At 47.6% G+C, this 23,078-nt stretch overlaps 1 protein-coding gene across 10 annotated transcripts in view; it reads right to left on the bottom strand.

Moving 5' to 3' along the window:
- LOC123503484 (zinc finger protein chinmo-like) overlaps positions 1-23,078 on the bottom strand; it is a 57,119-nt gene that overhangs the window by 5,833 nt on the left and 28,208 nt on the right. For 6 of the 10 annotated variants that reach the window (XM_045253298.1, XM_045253299.1, XM_045253300.1 and 3 more), the window contains 6 exons: positions 4,676-4,822; positions 4,216-4,433; positions 3,373-3,896; positions 1,703-2,412; positions 1,307-1,486; positions 137-570 (listed from right to left, as the gene is read on the bottom strand). In XM_045253298.1, the coding sequence (XP_045109233.1) occupies positions 179-570; positions 1,307-1,486; positions 1,703-2,412; positions 3,373-3,896; positions 4,216-4,433; positions 4,676-4,822 (2,171 nt within the window). In that variant the 3' untranslated portion in view covers positions 137-178. Of the gene's footprint in view, positions 1-136; positions 571-1,306; positions 1,487-1,702; positions 2,413-3,372; positions 3,897-4,215; positions 4,434-4,675; positions 4,823-5,005; positions 5,869-8,820; positions 9,118-21,236; positions 22,428-23,078 lie in introns of those variants that run through there. The other 4 variants (XM_045253306.1, XM_045253303.1, XM_045253305.1 and 1 more) reach the window with 4 other exon arrangements.

The following is a 23,078-nucleotide window of genomic DNA, read 5'->3' as shown; positions in this document are numbered from 1 at the left end:
ACACAAAACCGTCTGTCATTGAAGGGGAAGGATACAGTTTGGTGTGGAAAGATAATACTAGTAAGACATGCAGTCTATAAGATGGCTACAAGCAGTATGAAACTGAAACTAAATCAACACCGTGCTCACTACGTACACCAAACTACTCTACAAGGGCCGCCGCCACCACCACCGCGGCTTAGGGGCTGGGAGGGGCACGGCCGTCTCCTCTCTTAGTGTTGGGAATGTCAAGTCTGTGCACTGTCCGGAGGTGCAAGTTTCGGCTGAAGTTGTGTTTGAAGGTGGAGCCACAGAGGGGACAGGCGAACACTTTGCGGCGCTGTGCGTGGTCAGTGCGGATGTGTCGAGCCAGTGAGCTCTGCACAGAATAGGACGCCCCGCACACCCCGCACACATGCCGCCCTCGCGCGTGTTCTGACCAATGGGCGCGTAGCTCCGCAAGGGAGGCATATCCCCTGCCGCATGTTGAACACACCCACCCTGCAGGGGGCGCAGCTGGCTCCTCGCTTTCCGTAAGCAAGAAGGGCGGTGCCCCCCCTCCTGGATCCCCCTCGACCCACACCACACACTCTGCAAGAAACAACACCACCAGTAAGCAGACACCCCGAGGTTTTTGCGTCAATATGCCGCCCTTGTCCTTCCACTTGCTTCCCACGCCACTCATTCAAGAGGCGGGGACGCAGAGTGGAGGGACAAAGGTTGGGGTTAGACTGAAGCAGGATTTCCCAACATCTGACGCTCCCAGGTCATTCTTACTGTGGTGTTCTTTCTCGCGGAGGGCACACGACATGCTACTCGCAACAACATGCACTGCTATACCAACATCAACATACTCACAAATAAAGTACAGCATGCAAATAATGCACTAAAACAACATTCAAGACTAAAGACAGTGTTAAAACAAGAATTGAACACTTTGAGTATACATATACATGCATGTCGTGAAAAGATTCACAGATCTGATACTAGTGATAATTACTTCTTATTCACGTTAAGACGATTACAGTAACGTAATGCCAAACAAAGGTCATACAATTAAGAACATTGTAATTTAGTGTCACAAATGATGCATAAAGTGAAGTAACAAGATCAAGATGTTGTGATCAGCAGAAAGAATATTGGATTTCATTGCATCAACAAAAACCTCAGTCAGAAATCAGAGCAGCTTCAGTGAAACAAGCCTTGAGGGGCAGCACAAGTCCACCCGAGCGGCAGGCGGCGGGGAGGCGGAAAGCAATTGCTTCTACTTGTAACGGATACACTCCCAGGAAAGGTTTCCGACTCCGTATCGTCAGTCGCGCCCTACCTGTGGAGGTGTTGCCGGAGGAGGAGGTGGAGAGGTTGCGTTGACGGGAGGTGGTGGTGGTGGTGGTGGTGATATCTGAGGTACCGTTGTCACGGCCCCCGGTACTCAGCCCATTGTCTTCCTCCTCCTCTCCCATCTCGCCTTTGGGAGTCAACAGTTCCGTCTTGCTCAGGATGGCATCTGCGGGACACCGGATTTTAAGCTTTCCTTCATCCTTTACTCTACACTGACGCTCACAAACAGCTGACTAACAATTCGTGCAAGAAATTAAAAATAATACATATGAGTAAATAGATAAATGAAGACAAAAAAAAGTTGCTAAATTACTGAAAAAAAAGACAAATAAGCAAGCTATATGGATGACCACTATAGCAAGACAGCGTGGTAAGCACGTACCCTCAGGCGGGGAGAGGCTGTCCTTGTCTGCTGGACTCAGGGATTTGTCATCGTCCTGTCTTCGGTCACACTCATGAGGGGGCGCCTCCTTCTCATTCACCTCGTGCGGTGGCTGCGGTGGTTTTTGCTGCTGATGATGGTGATACTGATGCTGTGTTTGCGGTGGAGGTTGCTGCTGTTGCTGCGACTGCTGCTGAGGCTGCTGTTGTTGCTGTAGTGGCTGCGGGGGCGGTGGTTGCGTCGACGGTTGTTGCTGTTGCGCCACTTGTGACTGTGGTTGTTGCTGCTGCTGTTGTTGCTGCTGCGGCTGTGGCTGCTGCGGATGCAACTGCTTTTCGCTTTCTCGATCTCGTTCCCTCTCCCATTCCTTGTCTATTTCTTTTTCTGATAACCTAAGGTTTTCCCGGTCTCTCTCCCTCTCTACCTCCCGATCTCTCGCTCTTTCTCGTTCTCTTTCTCGCTCACGTTCTCTTTCACGTTCTCGTTCTCGTTCTCGTTCACGTTCTCTCTCTCGCTCTCTTTCTCGTTCCCGCTCAAGGTCAAGCTCGGACGCTCCACGCGGAGGCCACAGCGGCAGATGGCGGTCCTTGTCGTCGTGGTGATCGTAGTGGGAGGGCGGCGGCGGCGGCAGTTTGTGAGGGTTTCGCTCCAGCATCTTCTTAGAGTCGTGCAGGAGAGGTAGCGTGAAGGGCAGGCCGAATGGAGGAACCCTGGGGACATAGGAGGAGATGATAGTGAAATGAGCTGTCACGATGTTAATAGACACACACATACCAACACATCATTTGTAATTCGAGCTGTAGGCAGATGAAGGGAAAGAAGACGAAGGTGAAAACAGAGAAGATTCCTTTCACTCGTATATGTGTTCTCCCTAAACTTCATATACAACGATGTGATGTAAGTTTAAAGTACGGTTTGAAGGGACACACACACACACACACACACACACACACACACACACACACACACACTTCCTTATGTAATCCAATGCTGGTTTTCCGATACAACCAGAGAAAAACATTCAAATCGACGTTCATAATGCATATCGTTCCTATCATCTCTCCCCGACCATTGCAATCTGGAGGAAACATCAAGATACTCCTAAGGATAACGCGTGCATTGATGTATTTGTGTGATATGAGCGAAGAGAGCCGTGAACCCAACAAATTAACCACCTCCTGTTGTAAGATGAAACGATACTTTTCCACATGCATAACAAACATAAGGGAAGCTGCAACAAACCACCAGTCCTACACATAGTCCCTGTACAAAACATACATACTTATCAGCATTAAATACATCCAACTTTACCTAATGACTCGGCACTAACACCCGAAGGCCCCTATTGTGAAACGCTTTGCTCTCTCACCATCACTGCTTTCCAAAGGCTCTAGTTGAAGATACTCGTGTTTTTAAGAGTATTTCTATGGTTCTGGTGATAAATTGGCAAGATTTCTAGTTTAGTAAAAGGAAAAACTGTCTCGAAAACCTGGCTAATTTTCTCTGTGGCCTTAGAAAATTGTCGTAGTGAGAGAGAAGGCATTTCTGAATACGGGTGTAATTAATGTTAGAGTAATCGTCGCATCACAACATTAGAGCGCACTGCATGGAGCATGGGAGGAACATCTGTCATAGTGAACTAGAGGAGCAGGAGGAGCTGGAGCACTCACCCAAGCTGCTGTACCATCTTGGGGTCCGGCACGGGGGACTGCGGGGAGGTGCGCGGAGGCAGAAGACTGGATCCTGGAGTTGGGTCGTATTGATGGTGGGGCGAGCGAGGCCTCACCAAGCCACTGGGGAAGAAGGGCGGCGCGGGCAGCGTTGGGCCGGGGCTTTTAGAGGATGGGCGGGATATGAGAGACGAGGAGTAGAGGAGAGAGCGGGCCTGAGTGAAGGAACCAGTGGAGGGTATGTTGGGTCCCTGCGGAGAGGGAGGGCGCCGCGGGTAGCCTCCTGGCACCATGCTGAAGTTGGACAGATCCCTGATGTCTCTCATGTCCGATCGACTGTCCCTGCCGCCCACCCGCACCTCTCGGCCATCCTGAGCCAGACTGAGGGCGGACTCCACAGGTGAGGGCTTAGATCGCTTGGCAGGCGGAGGTGTGGAGGAGGACACACTGCCCTCTAGCCGCCGCTCTTTCCCTCCCCCGCCATCGTCTTCTTCTTTGCTCGCTACATCAGCCAATCCTTTTATCTGCAATGGTATGTGTATGGTCAGCATCACATTATTGCTGTATATGTCTAACTCTATTCCAGAAGTGAACTTTGCAACTTCAAGGCTACAAGAAAACACGTGTGTATATGCACAATACACTCAAAGAAATCAAGTGGCTAGTGTTTCCACGGCTGGTGAAATATTGGGACGGCTTTCAAGGATTCAAGGTTTAAAGGCACTTAGTAATTGATGAGCCTTTTGACTTCTCAGTAGATTTTTCTTTCGAACTTATTGTTACCTTTCACCAGCGCCCCTCTATCACAACACCAGACATACACCACGGTCCCTGCAGCCTCACCTTAAGAGTTTCGGCGGTCTTGAGTAGCGAGGAAAGCTGGTCCTGCTCGATGTTGACCTCGCCTCGGTACATGTAGTCCACAAGGGCACGGAGGTCAGCATAGCGGGTGCCGTCCAGTATGATGACCGGCTGCTGCCCCTCCGGTGATGCCTGCAGGATCCTCTCAAAGTGCGCCGAGGATGCCAGCAGCACCAGCTTGTGCACTCGAAGGACATGGCCTGGGGGAAAGACGCCTGGATGAACGGACAGCAGCGATATCACCATGCCATGTGAGAGATAGAGCAATAAACGGATAAATATGTGCATGAACAGAGAGAGAGAGAGAGAGAGAGAGAGAGAGAGAGAGAGAATAAGGGAAGGAGGGACGGGATGACGAGTGGAGAGGGACAAGATTACCTAACATAAACCAAGTATCAGGCAGCGGGAGTCGTGGCGGGAGGACTGACATATTGGTGCTCACCTTCGCAGAAGAGTGATACATCCGCATACTGCTGGGAGTTAAGGACTGCTTCCAGCACCCCGAGGAGGTTGTGCTGGTGATTGTTCCAGCGCAGGCAGTAGTGCTGCTGAGGCCCGTAGCTGCTGCTCATCCCGGAACCGGCCAGACCTGCAAAACACATCAATCAACTTGAAGGAACACACCATGAGAGCATAATACCTCGCTATACAAGGCTAGTGATTGATATTCTTCTATACCACATCCTGCTACACTCCAAAGGCTCTAGTTGAAGTTACACTGTAAAACATATTAATATCAACTTTAAAGAACACAGTAATGAGAGTATAATACCTCACTATACCAGGCTAGTGACTGAAATGCTCCTGCACCACATTCTGCTACACTCCAAAGGCTTTAGTTGAAGTTACACTGGTTCTTAAGCTTTTTTTGTTGGATTTTAGTGATAGATCAACAAGATTTCTGCACTATTAACATTTCCGTGTCCCTTGAAAATATTCGTAATGAAAGAGCAGAGTTTGAGAATACGAGCCACACACCCATGGCACCCACAGACACAAGCACGTCTCTTATGGATAGCACAGTGCTGCCTTCTATTACAGCAAACAAATAATTTAGTAAGCTTCCTTTTCTTTATCACCATGGAAATATGTTTGTTTGGATCAGGCTTTTTTTCATCTTCGTCTTTGTAATCCCCTTGACTGATCCGGCGCCTCAGTGACCCTCGCCGCGGCGCCAGTAGTCCGTCAACACCACACACACGTGACACACACCACGCTAAAAGGAATTAATGGCGCCGCACGTGTGATATATGAACTCAGGAGTAATCTTCCTAAGCTCTCCGCGACTACACACACACACACACACACACACACACACACACACACACACACACACACACACATACTCGTACACACACAACAAACACACACACACGTGGGCTTCAGTTCTCTCCTACACTTCGCCTCTCTGCATTACGTGTGTTGGGATGCGCATGACACTAAAAAATCAACTTATTTATTGATACTCATCCTTCACGTCTTTTCTATTTTTATCAATGAAGTTAGATTAAGTTTTGATAATATTATACAGTAAATCATTAAAGAAAGTGCTACCTTCACGTAAATTTACACCTGATCATCACTTTCCAGGCCTGTTACCTTTAACCCCTTCAGTACTGGTACGCATTTTTTACCTTAAGTTTTGAGATACGATTAGACAGTTTTATTGACATGAGCAAAGGGTCTATGGAGGTCAGAAGATGAATGGCCAGAGTTTTCACTAATTCTGTCCCCCACATGAATTTCTGAAGCTGTATAAAATCGCCAAATAGTAAGCAGAATGAATATGGAAACGCGTCATGGTACTCAAGAGGTTAATCACTGCCATAAGACCCATCACATACACCACAGTCAATGTTCGAAGTATGTTTTCTCTTAAAGTCTCGCCTCAGTGTGCCTCCGTTCATAAAGAAAGCAATAATAAAGAAGACGGCGATCCTGTGCAACACTTTATGACTTGGAATAGTACGGGAGCATCACTGATCTTCCCAACACACAATTCAAAACAGGGTAAATTGGTACAGAGGAGATTTCAGTCACTTGCTTTTAATTCTCACCACTACGAGTTGAAAGTTCGTATTAGAAAAGTCTTTTGCGTTCTCATCACTACTAATTCCAAAGGCTACAGAAAGAAGCCGGTTCTCAAGAGTGTTTCTCCTTTTGATAATGAAGAAATCTTGTTAATCTGTCACTTATAACACTATTGAAAAACATATATAGCTTCAACAAGAGCATTCTAAAAGTAGGTATGACACTGATAGAAGTGTTTGTGGAATGATTCGAGGGTAGATCCACACACTAACACCTTCAGATGTCACAGGGCAGCACAGACACGGCTTTACTTCTTCTGCCGTCGTCAGGTGCTGAAGAGCGGCACGGGGGCGGCTTCAGTACCTACCCCCGACACTCTCCTCCCCTCAGTGTTAAAGGGATCAGCCATAATAAGCCTAAGCAAGGATCGCCACACCTCCACAGCTCTCGTCCACATTAACAATATATCCTCGCCTCATCCTGCCTGGAAATGCACGGTTTGCCTATCTCAACAATGTCACCAACAAGAACAAGATCGAGAAGAACAAAAATCAAGAACAAGAACATGAACGAGAAGAAGGAGATTACATCAAAACAACACACACACACACACACACACACACACACACACACACACACACACCCTCCCTCCTTCTCTCCCTCCATCCAACACACGCCGCCCGCCCTTCTCACCGGCCGCTCATTCATGTTGCAAGTTGCAAAGGCAGTAAAAAAAGCTGACCGCCTTTATGGAGCTATTTTGTGGCTCGTGGTTTCGTCTCTTTTTTTTTCTGAACCTCCGTCGTCGTGTGTCAGTTATGGGCTGCGATGGTCGAGGCTGCCAGTCAAGGATATACCTAAGAACACCTTTTTCTTTCCCCCTTAGACCCAAAACCTCTGTCCCCCGCCCCCGAGGATGAGAGTTGGTTTCTGGGGAGCGTACGGCCTTTTACGGAAGAATTTTACTGCTCTAAATCTTTGGCGCTTGCGGGGAAGCTTCCTTGTTCGAGCTTACAAGAAGCAGGAAACCCAAGAAAACCAGGCCGTCCATATACGATGCTTTCCTGAAGAGTAACTGGAAAGGCTGACCACAAAAGGCCGTCCATCTTGGAAGCTGACTTGCTGATAAAACCTGGGTTGACTTTACCTAAAAATACTCACGAATGGAGGCACGGTAACAGTGCATTACAACGTAGCAGTGGTGTACGATAAGCAAAAGAGAACTGAGCAAGCCGTCACGGAGGCTGCCGAAGGAGAGGAAACCCGAGAAATGGGAAGAAAAGAAGCTGAAATGTTGCAACAATATAGCAGGCGGTGGAGACATGACATGGCGGTGAAGCGTCATATTAGAAGGAAACTTTTCAAACGGAGACTGGAGGTACTGAAGAAAACGACAGATTACAGTGAGGAACCAAAAGGCTACTGAAAATTTGAGTAAGAAAGAAAAAAAGGTGCAAGAAACAAGATTACAGTGAGGAACCAAACACAGCTGCAGAGGAGAGTACGAATGAAAGGTGTTGAAATTACTGAGAAAAACAACAGATTACAGTGAGGAACCAAAAGGCTACTGAAGAAGAGGGTAAGGAAGAAAGAAGGTCTAAGTACTGAGGAAAACAACAGTGAGGAACCAAAGAGTGCTGAAGAAGAGAATAAGGACGAAAGGAGGTGGATGTACTGAAACTCTCGCAGGCGGCAGTGTATAGCATCGCAAGGCTGAAGGAGGAAGGCGTGAGGATAAGAGAGGATGAGGACGAGGGATTAGGAAGCCGGCAGTGGGAAGGCAGTAAAGCCGAGGGAACCCACCGCTATCGTTACGGGGCCATTCTCTTCGTGTACAAGAAGGTCCATTAAATATCGCAGTGACAGTTTTACACACTCCCGGACCTAATTAAGACTTAATAACATATGGCTGGGACTACGTGTGTGTGTGTGTGTGTGTGTGTGTGTGTGTGTGTGTGTGTGTGTGTGTGTGTGTGTGTGTGTGTGTGTGTGTCCCTAAGCCAAGTTCTGCGATACAATTTTTAAGTTCACAGGGTTCAGGCACGTGGGTTTACGACACTAGAATGGATGAACGCCCGTTTCTTTCCTTTTCTTCTTTCTTTTCGACATTTTACAGTGTATGAGGCAAGCTGAGACCGGTGTGGGTGTGGACAGCGGTCTTAGTTGGCCGTGCCTGCGACCACTGATGGCCAAATTACGGCACTCCTGCGGCCGTTTGCAAGACACCCAGGCTGCCGCCACACAAAGGAAAGGTTCTGCTGTTGTTGGAGTTCAGTTGCCGTCGTTCTTCCTCTAAAGCGAGAGGGAAAAGTGAATACTGCGGACGAATACTTAAGAATCTGATCGGAAATGAGAGATCCAGTTGTAGTTTTATCCAAATGTGTTGCCCTTGTGTGTCTCTTCACCGGGTATCGCCTCAGCAGCCTCTGGTCAAACCCACCGCATGGAGACCAGTCGCGTGGCCCTTCACCCCAGCCCTCCCTGTGTCAATGGGCGGCCGTCTGCCTTACGCACACTATTTTTTACAATCCCTGCCCTCCTCCCGGCCTTGTGTACCATTCATTGCAAGGGTGCAGGGGTTGCCTAGGACGCCAATGGTCACAGCAGCGTCCCGAGCGGCGGTGGCGAGCGAGGCTTATGTCTTTGCTGGATTTCTCATTGGCTCTGTTGCCTTTGACGTCACGCGCCTGTCCTCCAATGCCAGGGTGCAGCGCCTCTCAGTCCAGTCAACACTGTCGAGGGCACGTTGCATGGAAAGGAAGCCAATTAGCGCCTATGGCAGTCACCACAATCACCACAATGTTTCTCTCTCTCTCTCTCTCTCTCTCTCTCTCTCTCTCTCTCTCTCTCTCTCTCTCTCTCTCTCTCTCTCTCTCTCTCTCTCTCTCTCTCTCTCTCTCTCTCTCTCTCTCTCTCTCTCTCTCTCTCTCTCTCTCTCTCTCTCTCTCTCTCACAATAACATCAATAACTAGAAAAACAACAACAGTGTTACTGTTGAAGAACCAAGCTGCATGGGTGTGGCGCTGCCGCAAGGTGGGTGGGTGAGTAGGTGGGTGGACGGGTGGGCGGGGTGACCCGCCTGGTGAGGCCCAAGGCGTGCTGCTGCCTCGCCTTTCTGAGGCTTCCATCACAGGGCCGCGACGAGAAGTGCTACGCCCTCACGCCTCCCTCCACACCTACTGATATTGTATACATCCCCGGCACTGCTCGCGGCTCAACTTTCGCTATAACGTGTTGCTTTCCTCCAACACTGAGTCACTCCTAGCCGGCCTGACTTCGCCGCCTGCCCTGTGTTGTGTGGTAAGAGTGGTAATGAAGACGCAGCCAGCCAGCACTGGTTATCCGGTGACCTTTACAACCTTACCCACCGGTACTGTACTCAAGTCATAGAGATAACTGGGGTTAGGTTAGGCTAAAGAAAACAACGCTAGCGGTCTAATAGTTTTGGACGCGTGGATAATGGGTCTCGCCGGCGTGCATAATGTATAGGTGCCCCGGGTCACCTTCGTTGGCGTCCTCTGAAGCATATATATACTCTAAAATATTTCTGCGTCGCACCTTCACCACTTTCAACAGGCTAAAAATCGAAGCTAAACGTGTCTTTAAGAGTATTTCTGCTGTTCTAGTGACAGATTGACAATATTCCCACATTAATAAAGGAGAAATAGTCTTGAGAGCCAGGCTAATCATCACTTTGGTCTTTGGAAACAGTCGTGCTGAAAGAGTCAAGCGCTTCAGAACACAACCCTTTACTCCACCACCGACACACGCCTCCCACTGCCCTTCTCCCGAGCCTCGTGTACCTAGCCGCGCCTGTGAGTACTTAGTGACAGTGCTCGGCAGGATGGGGAGGAGCGGAGGGGCGTCACCCATCTTTCCTTCCTGCCCGACGCCTGCAGGTTCTCGGAAGTGGCGTGGGGAGCACGGCGGGTCGCGGCTGATGTACGGCGGGATCACACTGAGCCACGTGAGGCACCGACACCAATTTTGATCATTATAGGCTTGGCGCGTCCACGAGGGGCGCGTGTAGGGTGCGGGGGAGGAGGGGTGGAGGTGAGGCAGCGTGCGGGGGAGGAGGGGAAAAGGATCACGCGACGGTAGGCACATATAATGGTCGTCGACAAACTGGTTTTCTTTGACGTCTGAACGCGTGGAGAGTTTTCGTCAAGTGAAATGAGACCACTGAGGAGCCTGATTCCTACCGCCGTGAGTGGCTGCAACCAGGGAGAAAGGAGAGGCCGTGGCGGGCGTAGCGCAGCGGTGGTATGGGGCCCCAGGCTGCAACCGACACATGCAAGGCGAGCAGTGCCAAGAGCGAGGCAACGGGACCTCAGAGGGTGGCCAGGTGAGAGTGGCAACACTTCCTGTGGACAATATCAGGAAATGTGCGCGTGTCACCTGTGAGCAATGTGCGGCAGGTATGTTGCTCCCTTCCCTTCCTCCTCCCTCTAGCTCTCTCTTCCTCTACCCCTCCCTCCCTTCCTCCATCCCTCCCTATTCTTCACCCTCCGTCGCCTCAAAGTTTCTTTTCACTGTTTCTCACGAGTGTGTGTGTGTGTGTGTGTGTGTGTGTGTGTGTGTGTGTCCCGCCACCCCCACCAAACACTTCCCCGCGTGTTCCCTCCTTCCCTGTCACTGCACCTCCTCTCTCTCTCTCTCTCACACACACACACACACACACACACACACACACACACACACACACACACACACACACACACACACACGAGAAGGATAGAAACCAAGATGTAGGAGTGATAGGAAGGAAGAAGCAAGAGAGGAGGAAGAGAAGGAGAATGAAGAGCGGGGAAGAATTCATGGAGAAAGAAGAGGAGGATGACAGGCACGGGAGAGAAGGAGGAGGAGGAGGAGGAGAGGAGGGAGGTAGAGATGGGTGAAGGGTGCTGGGAGGGAGGAAAGGGTGATAGTGAGGGGAGGTAAACGGGAGGGGAGAGGGAAACAAGCGGATACATCAAAGTCCCCATCCCCAGCTCTCTCTCCCCTCCCTCTCCCGTCCCTCCGCCTTGGCCGCCCCCACAGCAAAAAGTACTGGCCAAAAAAAGAGAGGTGGCCCACAACACGACTCATAATGATCAAGAACGACAGTCTCTCATGATATGTTTTCCCCTTCCCTTCCCTTTCCTTCCCTTTCTCTTCTATTCTTTTTTTATCAATTCTTTCTTCCTTCCCTTTCCCTTCGAACTGTTCTATTTCTTTTGTCTCTCCCTCATCTTCTTCTCGTTTTCTTTCGTTTATGTTTATCCTTTTCTTCCTCTTCTTAACCTTCATGTTCTTATCTCCCTCTCCTCTTCCTCTTCCTCCTCTTCTAATCATCTTTCACTATTCTTCTCTTCAAACTATTTTTTTCTCCATGTTTTTCGTTCTCCTTCCTTCCTCTCATCATCCTTTTCATCATAATTTTATCTTCTTGTCCTTCTTCTTCCTTCTACTTTACTGGTACACACATTTTTAAGTTTATTGTCAATAGTTTACCTTTAAAGACTCACGTGGCATTCATTCAAGTCATTATGAAGTTTTCTTTTAGTTGTCCTTAAAATGCAAGCACGAAAGAGAACGTTTAGGCCTAACTGCGCTTTCTTTCCATAGTTTCTCTTTTTGTTGGTCTTCTGCTCGTCTTTCCTCGGTTATCATGTGAAAGGAAAATATTCAAGCTTCATCGATAACATCCTTTCGCATTTCATTCCTCGTGCGGGTTATCCTTTTTATTTGTTCATGTGTTACCTTCCTGTGTACCTAAATATACCAATAAGGGACAGCCAACCAGGTAAGCCAACCAGGTGAGGTAATCAGGTGAGTCAATTGTTACTGCTCTCGTCCTTCTTCATCATTCAGGTGCAGGGAAGGAAACCAAAGATGCAAGTTTTTGGTGTTAATATCTCTTTCATTACCTCCTCCTCCTCCTCCTCCTTTTTTTTTTTTTTTACCCCTTCGCCACACTTTCAGGTATGAATGAACAATTTTTTTACCTTCCACCTCTACATATATTTCCTTGCACCTGTACGCCTCACCCCTTCTACAATCACTATATTTTTTCCCCTACTAAATTTACCCTCACTGCCTCACCGTAGTCCCTGAGCCCATGTATTCTCAGTTTCCCTCTACCTTTCCAGCCCCTCCCCTGCTCTCCCTACAGCCCATATCCCTCCCTTTCCCTTCCCTATTCCTGCACCCTTCCATGCACTGGTGGCTAAAGTTATACACGAGGCCTGTAATGAGAGGGTGAGGTTGAGGGAAGAGGAAGAGGGAAGGGGGAAGAAGGGGAAAGAATCACAAGGAAGAGGTCTAGTCTCAGCTTGTTCCCCTTCCTTCCTTCCTTCCGTCTTTCCCCTCTGTATCTTTCTCTCATTCTCTTCTATCTTTCGCTCTATTTCGGTCACCTAATCATTTAGTCAATCAGTCACTCAATTCAGTCAATCAAACACACTCAGCAGCCAAAGATCAGACAGGACACCAGCTTGGAAACATGTCACACCACCACCACTACCACCACTACCACCACCACCAGAACTAGCACCCTCAGTAGCAGTAGGCACACAACGGAGGGCGGCGCGTCCCTCCTACGCCCCTACGAGTGAGTTACGAAATGACCATTACCGCACGAAGCCAGGTGAGTAACACACGAGAGACTGTTAATTAGCCCGCGGCAGCCAGGGAGATAGTCGATACACGCGACGACACTGCTACCTGAGTTCCATGGCCGCGCGGCAACAGACTTCGGAAGGCAAGGGGAGAAGGGGGAAAGGAGAAGGGGAGAGCAGAGGCAGACGGACAACCTAAGTAGTAGTATATAGTAGTAGTAGTAGTAGTAGTAGTAGTAGTAGTAGTAGTAGTTGTAGTTGTTGTTCTTGCTGTTCTCAGCTAAAGAATGGCTGCCAACTAAGAAAAAAGCAAGCTATACAGACAGACACAGACGCAGACAGATAAATAGCCAGACAACCAGCCAGATGAACCAGACAGGCAATAGACAGTCGCACGAACAGACATACGGACGGATGGAGGAGTAGAGAGAGAGACAGACAGAGGGATGGAAGGACGGACGAGCAGACAGATAATCAAACGGATGTGAGGCATAATTCTCTGTTTATCGCCCTAGACTCACTGGGTTTGATGGGCAGCCAATTTCACACCCACGGACATCCACGCAGCGTCATGCAAACCCAATGAAATGATACAAGGACGTCACTTTGCATACACCACCTTGCGGACTCTCAAAGTTCAAATGGAAGAGTAGAATATGTATTGGCTCTTCTTCAGTGTGTTTACTTTTATGGGACAGACAAGAACACCCATCAATGAAGTCTGCGTAAACATTAGATGCCTTATGTGACACTGGTAGTAAACGTGAGTCATCCTTTGGTGACTACTGAACGAAGCTTATAATCATAGACACGGGAAAGTTTTAGTGACTCGATCTCTTCAAAGGAACACGAGAATACAAGGCGAGCTATATACAAAACGCTAATAAACTAACTCTGGCAATTTGTATATATGGTCAGTATTCAAACCGACTATTTTCCAAGGCTACAGAGATGACTAGCGGAGTTTTCAAGAGTGTTTCTACAATTAATAAAGCAGAAATCTTGTCATTCTGCCTCTAGAACTGTAAAAACACCTTCAAAAACTCGTGTAAATTAAAACAAAGCCTTTAGAAATAGTGGAGGTGAAGCGTAAAAGTGTTTAAGAATACAAACCTAACTCCTATTCATGTCCATTATGCATTGTACTGTACATGTGAACCAAACTTGAATCATAATAGAGAAGCCGTAGCAGGCAAGGGATTGAGAACAGACCAACCCAGCCCAGCCCACCCATTGCCTTGTATTGCTGATTCATGACCCCGTGGCATGTATAAATATATATATAACTCCTGTTTTTTTTACCCCCATTTGGCAGCTTCGAGTAGTCTATAAATATTCGAATCACCTAAACTTTTTCTTCTTCTCTTTTTTTTTCGTCTTTTTCCTCGGTGTGTGATGTAACGCTAGTGAAAGAAGAAGAAATAAAAACAGGTAAGAAGTCACTTAAAGGTAATGAATCCCACGTGGAGTGATACAAGAGAGCAAGAAGCGACAGACATCAGAAAATAAACTGGCTTCCATTATGCTGGTTTTGTCTGACGGCCAATCTTACTCACTGATATTAATGATTTAAAAGCAATGCCAGCGAGAGAGAGAGAGAGAGAGAGAGAGAGAGAGAGAGAGAGAGAGAGAGAGAGAGTACAATCATCGACTCAGGAACACTTCATTTAAAACACTTGCCAAATATCAAGAACTCTATCAAAAAATCAAAACAGTAACTAGCTCTCGGATATGGCCACTGCTGCACCACCACCACCACCACCACCACTACCACCACCACCACTACCTTCAAGCCGCAAATAACCTCCAGTTTAGGCCTATCGCGGTCACCTCAGGCATGTGGCTCATACCGAGGGGAATTTACGCCAGCAATAAGGCTGATTACTGTAACACCTGTCTCATCTTACGTACACTCACGAGGTTTGCTTCTCTCAACATGGCTAGTATTGTTGTGTCTCTATTTGTCTTTGTCTCTATGTCTGTCTCTGTGTCTCTGTCTCTATGTCTATATCTGTCTATCTCTGTCTGTCTCTCCGTCTCTATCTGTTTCTGTTTCCATCTCTGTTTCTATTTTCTTTCTCTGTCTCTGTCTCTGTCTATCTCTGTCTCTGTCTCTCTCTCTGTTTCTGTCACTGTCTCTGTTTCTATCTCTGTCTCTATCTGTTTCTGTCTCTGTTTCTGTCTGTCTCTGTCTCTCTTTCGTAGAAGCCTCGGGTGTCAAGAGCTAAAGGTCACACTGTTGATATACTGCGGGTGTTAGCAATTAATCGAAATTACATAGAGTATAGAGCAGTGATCGGTTGGGTGTATATTGATGCGTAGCTCAGTACCGACTCTCAGGATGTTATACTTTCAGACTCTCCCTTCATAATACGTAGGAAGTGAATGTGTTAAATGCCTGCATGTAAAGAATTCTCAGTTTGTTACCACCTTTTCAAAGCATCAAATGGTATTAAATTCGTGTAGTCATTGGTGTTTTATACAAAAGTAGCTGTTAAGTTCGCCATCTCAGCGATTCAGCTGCGGTGAGTGGATCCGTCCCCGTGACATGCGGCGGCCGTGAATCATAGGCCAAAGCAGCGCAAGCTTCACAGATATGGCTAGCACCTCCATACTGAAAGGTGACGAAAAGCTAAAGAGGCCGCGGGGGTGACGCAGCAGCGCGTGGGGGCGGCGGCGGCCAGAATGCATGCCAGCCCTACATATTGATCCCAGGCCGCCGCCTCCCTGCTGGCCATGCAAGGCGACCCGCCCTCCCCTCCCGTCTCGCAGGGGGGACTTGGCCTACAGAGGTGCCAGAAGTAGGGACGGACTTTTCGGATCGCTAGGGAGGCAAGGAAACAAGAGTGGGTGGCGGAGTGTTGCGCTGTGAGGCGTGGAGGCGTTGGTATACCCTGCGGTTATGAAGCCACGCGTGAACATACAGTAGATAGGGGAAGTGATAGGAGGAGGGGATGATAAGGCACTCACACACATAGACACACACACACACACACACACACACACACACACTCCCTTCACTCCACTACCGCTATCAGCGTGGCTTCGACACACCGTTTCCCTCCTGAAGCCACAGATGCAATAATTTCTGGAAAAACCCGCCTTTCTTTCGTAACTCTTTTTTTGCTGCGCCATGTGTATCACCTGATGTCTCGAATTATCTGCCATTGAACAACAAATAGAGGATATCCGAGGGAGGGACGGTTGCGTAACTTTGGAAACAGCGTCCAGTAACGTCAAAGTTTAGTGTGTGTGTGTGTGTGTGTGTGTGTGTGTGTGTGTGTGTGTGTGTAAGCGAATGGACTAAAGTATTAAAGATGCCACGTGGAGGGAAGGCAGTACTGGAAGCAGTGGAGTGTTGGTGGAGTTAGTGGAGGTGAGCGGGGACATCGGATCGTACCTAGTGACTCTTGGGCAGAGGCGCCACCGCCCGTCACTACCGGAGACTGACCTTACAGAGTCCCCCGCGGCAGGCACCGAGCTGAGGCAGCGGTCTGATGAGTTACAGTGTACAACGATACCTTGTCCTCGTCCAGTGTCTGTAAATTACCGATACTATCTGGACAAATCAATCAATACGCATACTTTCACATGTGTGCTTCCTCCTCCTCCTCCTCCTCCTCCTCCTCCTTGTCTTCTTTCTACCTACGACGCAGGTAGGTCTTTCTCAACACGGCATAGATAGGAGCCTTAACCCATACACTGACAGAGATCCCTCCCGCCGGATGTCTTATCAACCTTGATTTGACGCCGTAACGGGTGAAGCGGTGTGGTGGTGGTGGTGGTGGTGTGTAAATGTATCTGAATGTGTGTAGGTGTTGCTTGCATGTACGTGTGGTTGTATGGTAATGGTGTGTGTGTGTGTGTGTGTGTGTGTGTGTGTGTGTGTGTGTGTGTGTGTGTGTGTGTGTGTGTGTGTGTGTGTGTGTGTTACTGTAGCGACGGCCATAACACATCATAAAATAATTTCACTGTATTTCCATAGAGACGTTATGGCGAGCGGTGATGCAGCGTGACACAGAAACATACAGCAATGCTACAGGTGATGTGGTGCTGTTTAAAGGTTTAGCGCAACGACATGTGGTAAGGTAGTGACGTGTTGTGGAGAGGCTAAGAATGCTGAATGGTAAAGCGTGTATATATATATTGTAAGACCCTCATGTACTGTTCTCCCGTTGTGTGCTGTGGGTGTATGGTGTATGCAGAGTGGCGTGTAGTGCGAGGGTGTTAAATATGGTTGAGTGTGGTGTGGAATGAAGCGAGAGTTTACACCACACCCCTTCACCATCATCGCCACACTTGGGTCTCCGCTGTTTCCTTCTGCTAAGCCATTTACATGCGGAATCACGGAGGCACCATAGAAGAGGCGCAAGGTGTGTGTGTGTGTGTGTGTGTGTGTGTGTGTGTGTGTGTGTGTGTGTGTGTGTGTGTGTGTGTGTGTGTGTGTGTGTGTGGAAGGGGAAGGCTGAGAGAAAGTAAGATGTGCATTAAGAAACACTGTGCTCTCTCACCGCGACCATTTCCGAAGACCAGATATACGCTTAGCCGTGTTCTTAAGAGTACTTCTCCTGTTATTAATGTAGAAACCACGTTAATCTGTTACTAGAAACGTAGAATCATCATTAATAAACCGTGTCACTTCAATTAGAGGTTATGAAAGTAGTGCAGGTGTGGCGCAGAAGTGTTTCAGAATAAGGTAGAAAGACAGAAAGAAAATTTGGAACAGCTCATAATTTCTCACCCACCCTAGAAAAAGCTTACGTTCAGGTGCTAGACAAACGATCATCTATTTTGATACGTACAAACTTCCAATTCAGTATATCCAATGTATTTCCTTAGCCATGGTACGTGTCACCGTTTGGTCTAGCTATGAAAAACGTTTAAGATACAGGCGTTCACTTTGATACGCCTTGTGACGTTACTAAACTCCACAAGTGTGTACAAGTATGCGTATGCTGGGGTGGGGACACTCAACACATCTGCATCACGTTCGTTACTCACCTAATCTAATGAATTCAAACACTGGCGCACTTACTCTAACCATCGGAAATGCCAGATAGCCCGCCCCACTCTCCCTTTGCCTTTCTCTCTTCTCCCGTCCGTGATTCCTACTCACGCTCACGCTCAGTCACGTTCAAGTATAGATGGTTGTTCAGTCTACTTAACTCCTTCAGTATCATGACGGCGCTACCATATTCATTTTGTTTACTAGTTGGTGACTTTATACAGCTTCAAAAACTCATGTGCGGGGATAAAATAGTGAAGACTGTAGCCATTAATCTTCTGACCTCCATAGACTCTTCCAAATGTCAATAAAATGATCTAATATTACACAAATTTCAAGGTAAAATTGTGCCCCAGTATTGAAGAGGTTAAGTGTTCATTCTCTCATCTATTCATTAAGTTTATATCGTGTTACTCTAGTCCCCAATCTCTTTACTTCCACTCTACATGCTTTTAATTGAATTTCTAACGCCGTCGTGGTGATCAATATAATAATTCACGTTAGAAAAATAAAAGATTTTGACTATAATAGGATGTGATACAGAGGGTCCCGACATGTTCATCGACATTTTTTTCTTTTCCTTTTTCGTCTGTCATGATTTTTGTTCCAGCCGCGACTCTTAACGGCGCGATAGATGAAGAAAACTGCAGTGATTGAATTCAGGAAGAGAGAAAACAGGATGGGTGAGATGAGAGATGTGGTAATGGGAGAGTCGCACACACACACACACACACACACACACACACACACACACACACACACACACACACACACGAGGCAATACCAGGGTCTGCAGCGTAAGTTGAATGACACTCCCTCTGGGCAGTCCATGCTCTGAATCCTCCCTTTGTCTCCTTTTGTCCACCTTCTCTTTTTTCTTTCCCTCTACTGGTGAAGGATATTGATCTACGTTTTTCATCCCTCCCTATTTCTTTCTTCTTTGCCTCTACATGTCAGGTCGGCGCAGTGAGCGAGGCGCCGCACCTGAGACAAGGATAGCAGTCAGTATGCATAAACTTGAAGGGAAATCTCGCATAGAACTCACATTGCAGTCTTTCCCCTTCATTTGAAAATCCTATTTGAGGGATGATGAGCTACACTGTATGATAACCTTATTTTTGTGGCCCTCGCGGACGCAATGCAGGGAGGACCTTCACACATGTCACCTGCGCTACGTTAAGAGTCTATAGATCCCGGCGCCGATGACCGCTTCCTCAGCCAAGGCGAACGAGAGGCGGAATAAAAAAGAGAAAAAAAATGAAAAAAATACAGCGTGCCACTATCCGATAACTGGCAGTGTAGGCCCACACAATGTTCCTGGAAACCCACCCCTCCTTGTCCCTCCTCCCCGCCCATCCTCTATCACGTGCGGTTGCCAGGCGTTGCTTTTCGTGCCACGCCCTCACATCAAGGCAGACCCACAAACCTCTGCCTTTCTTTTAATATTCCGCATCTCACCCATACAGAATATACAATAAAAAAAAAAAGGAAGAAAAAAAATCTCCTTTGTGTTTCCCGGCAGCCGTAAGGTCAGGGAGGGAACGCTGGAGGGTCAGAGTGGACTGGCCTGGCTTGGCGTGGTGCGGTGTGGTGTGGTGTGGTGTGGTGGTGTGTGGTGTCTAGCGCACACGCACCTTGCCGCGGACAACTCACAGAATCATGCAATGCCACAAATATGCGATACGGTGGAGAGGAGTAAGAGAAGGAAGGAACACCGGTGTCTGGATGAGTGTTTTACTGTAAGCTGGATAAATAACAAGATGAATGAAATGAGTTTAAGCTGAGCCACAGAGAAACGGTAACAGTGGAGTGATAAATTGTGCTGTGTAGAGAGAGAGAGAGAGAGAGAGAGAGAGAGAGAGAGAGAGAGAGAGAGGGATTACGTAATGCAACACAAGGCTAATACGCGCTGACTCCATCTCAACAGAGGTGTGGCCGCGGGACACGCCACAAGGTCTATGAAGGTGCGAGTCAGTCAGTCAGCCTGCTCTTGTTTATTCCCCGCGACAATACCCTGATGACTGGCGGGGGTTAGCGGGGACTGGGTCTGAACATTAGCTCACAAGTAACTACTGCACTATACCCTCAATAAACTCACGTCAGGTAATGGAAAGGAGGCGCAGGTGCATGACACCGCTGGCCATACGGTAGCCTTCCTTCATCGGTTTTCCCCTAATCGATGGGGCGTCTTTGGTGGCACTAGTGAAAAAAGTTTGTTTATGTATGGTGTTGCTTGGCTACACTACCTGCTGGTGCTGTTCACATACCCACACCCCACACTCCCTACGGCTTGTCAACGCCCTCTCTACCGTTGTGCCTTCCGCGTTGTAGCAATTATATGCATCTATAATTCAGTATTCGTGGGGTTAATAATGCCAGATTACATTCCCCTGTTGAAGAGACACTTCTCATTCATGAAAATCCACCGGTCTGCATTTGCTACAAAATTATAGGTTACGGGCGGACCTGCACCTCGTCTGGAGAAAATTACACATCTCTAACCTTTAATCTTTTTTTTTTTTTTTTGTGGACGGTGAGCAGTAACGGGCGGTTCGTGCAGTGTGCGTTTTGGCGGAGCCCTGCAAAGAACTCCGTCGTCTGTTCTGGTTCTCTTTCATTCTGGATGGCCACTTTATAAGACACCGTGCAAAAAGATACCGGCTTTTCAATTTCCCACTGAAAAAATTATTCAAGAGTTACTTTACAGGTGTTGAGTATGAAGAGTGGACGTCAGTCAGGTGTGTGTGTGTGTGTGTGTGTGTGTGTGTGTGTGTGTGTGTGTGTGTGTGTGTGTGTGTGTGTAGGGAATCCTGCCATCCTAGTTTAATGGCGGGCGAGGAAGAGGAGGAGGAGGGTTTGAGCAGTGCCCGGGGCCAGGAACAGCCGCCTCCTCCTCCTTCACGCCCCTCAGTCAGCCTGGTGAGGGGAGCCGTGCCGCCGGTGACTCATGCAACCCTACCCGCTTTTTATAGCTTTATGTTATTTATGTTGTGGAAGGGACTCGACGGGGGTGTGGGTGGGGAGGCAGGAAGGCGTGGGTGCGGAGGAGGAGGAGCAGAGTGGAGGAAAGGGTGACAAGGAGACAATCCTCAGTATACTCGTGCACACTACCTAGTAATTCCAGGCCACGCAGGTCCCTTTCTGCTTAACACCTTTCCAATGAGCTATTGTGCAACGTTTTCATGACTACCTGAGACTGAATCCGTATTCAAAAAATGCTCAGATCTCTCACCACGACTACCTTCTCGGGCTACAAGGATAACCAGCGGTGTTTTCATAATTTTTCTGCAGTTGGTAATGCAGAAATCGTGGTAATCTGCTACTAGAATCATGAAAACACGCTTAAGTCTTATACTGGTAATACTTACAATTTGTGAGTCGATTTGAATTCAATGCGACTATTCAATAAAAAAGAGGCACTGAGTCGCGAAGAAGACAAGCACGCCAGTAAGCGCAGGACGATCTTTTATGATCAGCGCGCCTGTATAAACTGGCTGGATGTGGATAGAATCAGACACAGAGCCAACGGAAGTAGAATACAAAAGGTGCAACATTGTGCGTTCTTCATCTCACGATCAAAGAGAACTCAGATGAGCACTTATTAGCCAAAACGTCATTAAAAGAGCGTTATATGTTAGTTATTCGCGTATATGAATCCTGATACAGCAATAAAGTGTAGAATGAAAGAGGCAGCGTTGGAGGGGGAACGTAAAACAGTTTATGGTCCAACTTTGACATTCTTGTACCGAAGGGCAAGTAAAAACACCCACGTGCTTCGGAGTTTTGGTTGCAGTTTCATATTGTTTCGCTGAGCTTCAAGAACGAACGATATGCAGTGGACGAGCTTTCCTACAGAGACTTTTTCCTTCAATACTCTTTGGGGCGACAGCGACGAAGACACCAAATTCTCATACATAAATTTCTGAACACCAGTCATCTTTTCCTCTTCTCTCACAAATATGAAACACGACCTTATCTTCTTAACCCCTACAGTACTTGGACGTATTTTTACCTTGAGATTTGTGTACGATTAGACGATTTTATTGACATTAGGAAGGGTTTATGGAAATCAGAAGATTAATGGCCAGAGTCTTCACTATTCTAACTCCCCAGATAAGTTTCTCAAGCTGTATAAAAAATCACCAAACAGTAAGCAGAGTGAATATGAAAACGCGTCTTAGTACTGAAGATATTAAACTTGTTATCTATAGCGTCTCTCCACACAAGCAAATAGAAATTACACTCAAGTTGGCATTAAGTACCAACACTATAACAGCATTCGAAAATCTAATAGGAAAAAGCAAGGCATATTTGAAGTAATCCTTGTACTGTACCTGCACGCTTCAGTCTCGGTGTGAGTGCAGCGGTCCATTGAGTGAGTTAACATGAGATGGACGAGGGAGGCAGGAAGGGAGGGAGGCTGCCGGGTTGGAGGTTCGGTTATGAGGTGAGGTAAGGGTATGATGACTGTAAAAATTACCTTGTGAGCCGCGCCGGTCTGTGTCTAACACGATGTGTGGCCTTAGTGAGAGAGAGAGAGAGAGAGAGAGAGAGAGAGAGAGAGAGAGAGAGAGAGAGAGAGACAGACAGACAGACAGACAGACAAACAGACAGACAGACAGACAGACAGCACTGCTAATCATTCAACAATAACAACAGCAATGCCAACCAAAAATATATCAGAACAAGACGCAGGAGAAGGCGCAGAAGAGACAAAACATTGAAGCAAAGGTAACACAGCAGCGCACACTCCTTGATTAATTAAGTGACGTGGCGGTGGAGAGGGAGACGGCAAGAAGAGGGCCGGGAGCTGCAGCACAGGGCCCGGGAAGGGGAATAGGCGCAGATCACTCAATCACACACGCCTCATTCTTTCCTTACCACTACCGCCATTGCGTAAGCCGAGGCAATACGAGCACACACACATACGTAGTGAAAGCCTAGGAGGAGAAGAGTGTATAATCAAATTCGCCTTAAAGGTGTGAATGAGCCTTAGTTCCGTATTCAGAAACACATTGCTCTTTCACCACAACTGTTTTTCAAGGGCACAGGGATGATTAGCCGGGTTTTCATGTGTGTTTCTACAGTTAATAATGTACAAATATTGTCATTGCCTCTAGAACCGTAGAAACACCTTAAAACCCTTATTATTTCGAGTAGCGTCTTTTAAAAGAGTGTTTCTCCAGTATGTAGAATGTAGAAACTTTGTC

This window comes from Portunus trituberculatus, chromosome 14 (genome assembly GCF_017591435.1).
Source record: "Portunus trituberculatus isolate SZX2019 chromosome 14, ASM1759143v1, whole genome shotgun sequence".
NCBI lineage: Eukaryota > Metazoa > Arthropoda > Malacostraca > Decapoda > Portunidae > Portunus > Portunus trituberculatus.
Note: the sequence above shows the minus strand (reverse complement) of the source record. Positions and strands in the feature narration are given on the sequence as shown.